This window comes from Uloborus diversus, chromosome 5 (assembly GCF_026930045.1).
Source record: "Uloborus diversus isolate 005 chromosome 5, Udiv.v.3.1, whole genome shotgun sequence".
Lineage (NCBI taxonomy): Eukaryota > Metazoa > Arthropoda > Arachnida > Araneae > Uloboridae > Uloborus > Uloborus diversus.
In genome coordinates, this window is record NC_072735.1 from 136,528,564 (window position 1) to 136,537,089 (window position 8,526).

General features: G+C 29.3%; 1 protein-coding gene across 3 annotated transcripts in view; it reads left to right on the forward strand.

The window, feature by feature from the left end:
• LOC129222055 (F-box/LRR-repeat protein 20-like) overlaps positions 1-7,109 on the forward strand; it is a 53,141-nt gene extending 46,032 nt beyond the window's left edge. For 2 of the 3 annotated variants that reach the window (XM_054856479.1, XM_054856478.1), the window contains exon 16: positions 1,729-2,270. In XM_054856479.1, coding sequence (XP_054712454.1) covers positions 1,729-1,836 — 108 coding nt within the window. In that variant the 3' untranslated portion in view covers positions 1,837-2,270. Of the gene's footprint in view, positions 1-1,728 lie in introns of all 3 variants that reach the window. The other variant, XM_054856480.1, reaches the window with a different exon arrangement.
• Positions 7,110-8,526: the final 1,417 nt, after the last annotated feature.

An 8,526-nucleotide genomic window follows, 5' to 3' on the forward strand; every position in this document is an offset into this window, starting at 1 on the left:
AATTTGGTTGGTTATTATAAAATTTTGTCATAGTAACTTTTTAAAGATAAAAAAATTTAATATTTAAATTATTACTAATATATTTATTTAAGTATATGCATGTCAATCAATGATTAGAAGTTTTCATTAAAAATTTTGAACCCGTAGAGCTGTTCCCTGAAAAAACGCCATTTTGTCCTGGATGTGACATTGCATATATTTCACTGAAAAGTAATAATCTTAAAAGGTAACAAACAAAATTTCTTGCTTAAGAAATCACCCATAAGTTAACGATTTCCTTAAGCATTAAAACTTTTTTCATTATTTGTTTAAATTAATATTTTTAATCTATACTAATAATATAAAGCTGCAGAGTTTATTTGAACATACTAATCTCAGGCACTACTGGTATGAATTGAGAGATTCTTTTTGTGTGTAATAGTCCATTTATTGAGGAAGGCTATAGGCTATTAAAAAAAAAAACAGATTGACCAAAACATTTGTAATTGCAAATTAAATGTTTGATTAAATGTTTATTTCTATGAATTCCTAATAGATGGCAGGGTAAGTGTAGTCCTGTGAATTCCTAATAGATGGCTGGGTAAGTTAACTTATGGGGCCGTGGTAGCCCGATCCGTAGAGTGTCGAATTCGGGGCCGGAGGGTCCTGAGTTCGAACCTCGATGGTCGAAGACCCACCATCGTCATTAAAGGGGACTGGGTGACGTTAAATATGCTCGTGGTCTCAATGTCCTCCAAGTGAAACGATACCTCTGGGGGTGCTAGCACCAGGTAGCTATTAGCTCCTGGTCTAGTTCTAAATTCTCATTAATTGTTCAATCCGGTGATGGTGCTGCCATCTATCGGTATAAAAAATAATGGTGGCAAGGCACTTAGTATGCAATCCTCGACATAAATACAGTTGTAGTCAGTTGTGACTCGGAATCGAAAAAAAAAAGTCAACTTATAGAGAATGCTGTGGGACTGTTGTAATCAGCGAACTGATTTTTGAATGATTTTTATTTCAATATTCGGGTATACAATTTGATTTTGTTTTCTTTATTTCTTCAACATTTTTGTTCTTATCGTTGAAGATAGTTCCGTATCTAAGTAAATAATTTGATTTATCGTATTATTCAATTGTGATTTTTTTATCTCTTTACATTTTTATTATAGTATAGTTTATTAGGCGATACATTTTAAATTGCAGGAAAAAAAACGCTTCAGTTGCTGAAGTACAAGGTAACGGTAGCGTGGCTGCATGGTGCGTTAGCAATGAACTATACAGTTGAAAGATTATTTTGAGTTTTAAAAAGCTACTGTTGATCTTTTTATGTGTTTTGGCGAATAGTTTTAAAATCCAAACAAAGAGACTTTAATAGATTTTTTGAAAAGATGTGTACACATTTTAGTTGAGGAAAAATGATTTCACATCAGAAGGGGGAGGGGGCATCAATTTTTTCTACTTAAAGCACTTCCTTTAAATTATTTGCACGGGCATCGCTGCACGGGTACTGCTAGTGAAATACATGAGCTGTCTTGTTCAGGAAAAAATGCTCGTTTTTCCTCGGAATGCCCCTACAATGTCTTCTTTGGTATTAATTTTTAAATGATATTATGAAAAGCATTGGAATACAATGCTTTCAATAATCACAGAAAATATAGCAAAAATTAATTTTTTCTATACAAATTTTGAAAGTTACTAGAATGACAATGCAATAATTTCATCTTTCTTATTTTGCAATTTCAGGGTCATTTGCAGGATCTCAAAGTGCATGCTTATTTCGCTCCAGTTACTCCTCCACCATCAGCTGGAGGTGGCAGGCCTCGGTATTGCCGCTGCTGTGTTATTTTATAGAAAGTATGAGATCCCGTTTTATGGCATATTTTATATGTAATGCAGAATATATATCTTCATATCTTTCAAGAAAAGGTGCATACATGTGCTGCAATGCTCTATTACTTTGAAGAACTATATGCCTGTTTTCATGAAGATGTTTCTTCTGAGGTGGTTGAAATAGTAACTATGTGTACATAAAAAGTTTGTAAGCTTCCAATTTTTATTTAAGATGTTGATCTTTCCATATTTTTTATGTTTATCTATGCACACCATCCAAATGTGCTTTGCTTTTGTTACTATTTATTATTATTACTTTATAATATTAAAACGTGCTTGGCGTGCATAGATAACCCATCAAAATAGTGCACTTAATATTTTAATGTTTAAACTAGTAAAAATCTGATTATCCATTATAAATTTAAATTTGTTCAAATTTTCATGTTAAAAAGATACGAAATACTTTGCTTCACAATTTTTTAGACATGAAATATTGGTTTTGAAAATTTGAAATTTTTCATAGAGTACGGTTGTTTTCTTTTTTGAGCATTCCTTTCAAGTTTTAGCACTGGTGAACTAAAACTGTATTAACTACTGTAAAGGAGCATGTTTAAAATTGAAAATTAATGGTTGTTTAATGACTGGAGATTAAAAAGAACGAAAATTCTTCATTTCTATCCCGTTATTAGAAACAGCGCAACATCTGTTGCAGATTTTTTTAGGAAAACTGCACCTATTTTTAATTTGGAATGATTTTTTTTCTTTGCTTTCTGCACGGGTTTCTAATTCAAAGCAGAAAAATACAGTTGTAAGTGAAATAGAAAAAAAAGTAAAAGCAAAAAATGGTGCCTAAATCTATCCAGGAGTCTTCAGTGGCTAAGAGGTCAAAAGGACTTACTCCCACAGCTACCTGGGCCTCAGTTTTCTACTTGATTTTGAAGCTCTTTTGTCTTTGTTTTACTCCTAACTTTCTAATTTAGTATTTTTTTCATTTAGCATTTATTCCTTTTTGCCCATTAATAGTAAGTACTATGACAAATCTAATGCTGTTCTACCTAGCAGATTACTTTTGGATTTTTTAAATCTCTTGCAGACTACTGAAAAAACTTTCGCATCCAGGATTTCTATTTTTGTAAAATGCATTTATTTTTACTTTTCTAATTTTTATCATTTAAATTTATAATTATGAAAACCAATGTTACTTACCTTGAAATTTGAGCGAGATCTGTATTAAAATTGCAAAATTTATATGTTTGATATATAGATGCCTCAGAGCAACACCAAGACATCTAACCCTCAGAATAACACTTAGATATCCTACTGTTGTTCTCAGGCGAAGATATACTAATTCCTTATGAGCTAAGATTAAAAGTTAACATTAATTATATAATAGCATCAACACAACACACTAATGCTTAACAAATGAAAAGTTGAATACTGTGTTTCCAAGTTTAAAAAAGAAGAATAATTTTTAGAAATGTAATTTACAAATCTAAATAATCATGGTTAGCGTGCCACTGAGCACAAGGAGGGCAAGTATGTAATTTGATGATATGTTGTTTAGTTCTAAATATTAAAATCTTTGCATAAAATACTCTATTAAAAAAAGGAAACTCGAAAATTACTAACACGTTTTTTAAGACCTTAAGATTTTTTTCACTTTTTGTATTGATACAGCAATGTGTTAAATAAGCTTTCACTTGCAAGCCAAAGAGAAATGAAGCAATATATTTCAGAAATCTTCCTGAAATTTACTGTTCATTGATAAATGAATTGTTTAAATTTTAACAAGTAGTTATGTTTTATAACAATAAATTTTAATACTATTAATTTAGTTGCTTTGTAAATTTAGTCATTAATGAAAGAAATTTCCTTGGAAACCAAAAAGTTTCTGACATGTAAAACCAAAATTTGAAGGATTTCATATTGTTTGGAATAAAATTGTCATAAAAAGTATAATTAATTGTTTAAATTGTCAAAATCCTAATGATAATTAGTCATTTTTCTGCAAATATTTTATACTCCATCAAAAGGTAGGTAAGGAAGAATAAAATGTTAATACTTATGAGAAAGTAAAAAGATAAAATCCTGTTATAAGTTTTAAAAATTAAAAAAAAAGAAGAAATTATTGAAGAAGAGAAAGAATTAACATGAATAAAAATGTAAAAAATACATTGAAATTTAGATAAAAAATTGAAAATGTGTGATGTACTTGAAGAAGCGAGAAAAAAAACTAGAGCGTATTAGTTGAACAGAAGGATTTAATTATTATTAACAAAGCCCTAATTGCAAAATTAACTTACTGAAGCTTTTTTTTTAAATATAGTTAACACATTGACATGTAATTAAATTATTTTCATTATACTTCTTTATTTAATCACCACACTAGCACAGCCAGAAATACTTTCTGAAGGGAGTTTTTCGATCAAAAATATCTTTCAGGGGTTTCTTTTGGTAAAAAATACCTTCTAAAGGGAATTTTTTGATCAAAAATACCTTCTGAAGGTTTTTTTTTTAGATCAAAATAGCTCTTTCATATGCATAAAGTACTGTAATGGAATTTGCATTTATGTTTAAACCAATGGCTCTTGGGGTGTTTTCGTACCCCCCCCCCTTACTGCACCACTGAATCACCAGAAACCAATGCCAGACAGAATCTTATTAGCATTTTTAGGACCCACTGTATTTTGTTTGATGCAAGTTCATTTCATTTTTAACCATCTGAGATGATGTTTGATTCTATTCAGTTTTTTTCAAAGGAATTTAATTCTTAGGAAGGGAGGAGGGGATTTTTTAAGAACTGCAATTTTAGTTTATAACACTTATGAGCCGTTAACTGGAATTATATATTAATAATTCAACCTACTACTGTATAGTGTAATTCATGTGTTATACATTTAAAACTACTTTTTTAATTGTGGATGGTGAAATATCATTTACAAGATGTCATTCAATGCTTTTTTTTTTTTTCTACCTTGATAACTTTTAATTAAAAGCTGTGTTTAGAGAAAATTATCAAAATTTGAATAAATAAACTTTATTTAAATTTAATATTCGTAACTTTGTACCTTAAATAGGTATTTTCAGAATTGGATTTTTACCAAAGTAGCTTCATTTCTCCTCTAAATTTTTTATTGTGAACTATCAAAATGTGCAAGCTAGCAAATAGAAAATGTTGTTTATCTGTCAAGTTTCTACCATTTCTTGGGACCATCGTAGCTTTTTGTAATATATATATGCATTATATGTCATTCTGAAACTAAATTTTTTTAATAAAACTGAATTTTTTTTATATAGTATAATTAAAGATTTTGTTCCCATTTAATTTTAGCACAATGACACCTCATTTTATCGCGCATTGGTAGACAACAAAAAGGAGTGATACATCTAAAAACAGAATCTAATCTAAGTCAAATACTAATGATTCAATAATACAAATTAATATTTTCTACAAAAAATATTAGTTTGTTGACAGAAACAAAAGCAAATTAGCCTACCAAATTTTCTTTTAAGCTTAAGAAACAAAAACAAATTTAAATATATTTCTTTTGTTTTATGAGGTAATATGAATCGAAAGTTGCAACATAAACTGCATTGAAATAAGTGAGAAATGTAACCTTTTTTTTTTCTTCTGTGATGTGAAATGTAAAGCATCATTTTTGTATGTAAATATTTTTTTTTTAGTTGAAAAATAATTCATACTTAAAGAAATTAAAATAAAATGCAGTTTTTTTTCTTGGTCTTTAATAAACTTATTACCATTCTGTATTTCTCAGAAATCTAAGGATTAATATAAAATACTGCATCCCAACATGCATTTTCTTTTTTTTTTCTTTAATACAACCAGTAAACCTTTTTTGAATATGTTTATATTTAAAAGGTACAATATATAGTATTTGAGCATCCAAAAATTATTGACCAGTGATGTCATATGATATTTTTAATAATTCATAGTTGATGATTGTATTTTAAGTTCTCTCTTTATAATTGTAACTACCTGAGTCTCATTACATTTGCTTCTCTGATACTTCATGAGGCCTTGTGCATCCCAAATGATGAAATGTTTCTCCTCGGGTAAAAATTGTATAAAAATTTAGAAAATGATCTTTTTAAGGAGATTATGCAATGATTCCTAGTTTATTTACAGTTCAAAGGTTTTGAATAAATAATTTGCTAAAAATAGCATAAAATAATTATATAAAAAAGTATATTTCATTATAATTTTAGGGAAAATTGCTAACCATACGATAATTTTTTTTATTAAAAAAGAATCACTGGTCAACTATGTGTTAAATTTGAACACATATTTTGTCAAACTAATTTTAAAACCTTGTGGAAGATTTGCTTATTGATTGAAAATTGTTTCAGCATATTATCTTAAACTTAATTTTTGATGCCTAACCGTGCAGAAAATTTATCATTATTATTATTTTTTTTTTCAAATGTGATGAAAATTGGAAGGAATTTTTATACTTTTCAAAAACAGATATATCCCCAGTTGACTTGTAACAATTCTTTCTCCATTTTCTCTATAAATTAAACAAAAGAACAGCAAAAGGCTTAACTGTGTGAACATGATGGTTATAACAAATCCCCAAATTTTTAAAGCGTTCTTACCATATACTTAGCTTTGAAATTATACATAGCTTGAATGGCAGAATTTTCACTTCACTGTTATTAAAAAATTTTTAAAAATTCAATGGCAGGCTTTGGTGTTTACTTTTTTAACCAATGATATAATTCTTTCATGACAATATATCTCATTTAATATGTACTAAAACATTAAAATATATCTGATTTTGACAATTTTGATGTTAACAGATGCATGTTTTTTTATTATTATTTATTAATTTTCATTGAAATCAGAACTTTAGTTTCAACTCCAATTGATGCAAAGTATAAATTAAAAAAACTGATGCATGCTCAAATTAGGTATAATCAGGCATAAATGTTTGAATGTACATACTATATGAGCAATTACATATTCGCTTTAAATGGCTATGTGAAAATTGTAATATAAAGTATTAATTTTTTCAAATATACATAAATAAATGAATCCTGTGGTCTACACAATTTTTTTATGGTATTGAAAAGCTGTTATTAACTGAAATCAATATCACTTTTAAACATTAGTATATAATATTATACATATATATATATAATGTATATATGCTTTGAAAGCTTCTGCATACAAAATCTTGTTGATTTTGTGTAGATGTTATTATTTTTCTTGTACATGATTGTCATATGATGTGAGGTTTTAACACTTCCCTAATTTCTTAAAATAAAGTTTATACGAAAAACAAGTTTGTGCTTCATTAATTTTTGCTCTTAAATTGTGTTTTCAAGTTTTCATTTGCTATGTGTTCAAACACTTCCTTACAGTATTTTGCAGTACAGTGTTCAAGGATTAATTGTTATTCTAGAAACATTATATAGCGCCATTATTAGCAACTGAGCAATTATCCAGGAACTGCGATTGAACCTTGCCCTTTAACAAGCCTGCACATAAAAAGGTAAGATTCTCCAAAAGTCATTTCCGTGCACCTTTTTTCAAGCAAGAATCGACCAAAAGATAGCTTTAGTAGAAGAAAAATCGTCTTCGAATTGGGAATCAATAACTTCTTCTATTTTTGGTCATTATTGCATTATTTCAAACACAGAAGCTAAATAATTTTGGAGGGTTGTTCAAAACTTTATGAACCCTTGGTATTTAGTAATAAGGACAATTGAGGTGGTGAGAAGCAAAGGGATGTAAGTGGACCTTTAAGTTTTTAGTAAATTACGTTTAAAGATAAAGTCCTAGGTAGACTTTCATTGAAAAGTTTTTCCAAATCATGTTGTACAGCTGCACCTACCATGGCTACTAGTACTATCTCTTGACCAAGACAGAGGAGAGGTTCACCTACCATTTGTACTGGTTATCTCCACAGGGGGGGGGGATTATGGCGCAAGTTGCGCCATCAAAATTGGGGGGGGGGGATTTTTTTTCCAGAAGTTTTTTTTTTTAATTTAGAACATGAATTTTTTGAATTTTGGAAAGAAAAAATATTAAACTCATTCAACAAGAAATAGATGCATTAATAATACTGTTACAAATCCTGTAAATAGTAATTATTGTAGTAACGTAACCTGTAAATAGTTTCCCGTAATGAATATACAACCCCTTTTTCATATGGCTAAAATATACGACCCCTATTCCCTTTTTGTTCACTGATAAAATTTGATAACGGTCAACGCATTTCGAGAAGCGTGTGGAATATTTGAGAAAATTCTTTTCGGTGTATTTAAGCCGTTAGCGATGGATAAACAGTTAGTTTCGATTGAGATTTTCGAACTGAGTGCATTTTTGCTCTGTTTATAGCGAGGCATTTCGCTGTGTTGTTTTCGTATTTGGAAGTAAATACGTGTGTAAACGTTGAGTTTGCGGTGTTGTGTGATAATTGCTTGATTGCTGATGAATAATTTAGCAGTTGTTGAAGATCTTTCCTGTACATAGTGTAAATAAATTTCCTGTGTTTTTATCAAGAACTGTGTCTTCATTTCAAGAAAGTGGAAGTCGCACCGAATCCGTGACAATTGGCGCCCAACGTGGGGCTTCTTCTGGACTTTCTTGGAGTAAGTGTGACTTTGGACATTTTTTCATAAAGACTGTTTGAATTTACAGACTTTGTTTTTATGGTGATTACTCGCGCAATGGATGACCAATTA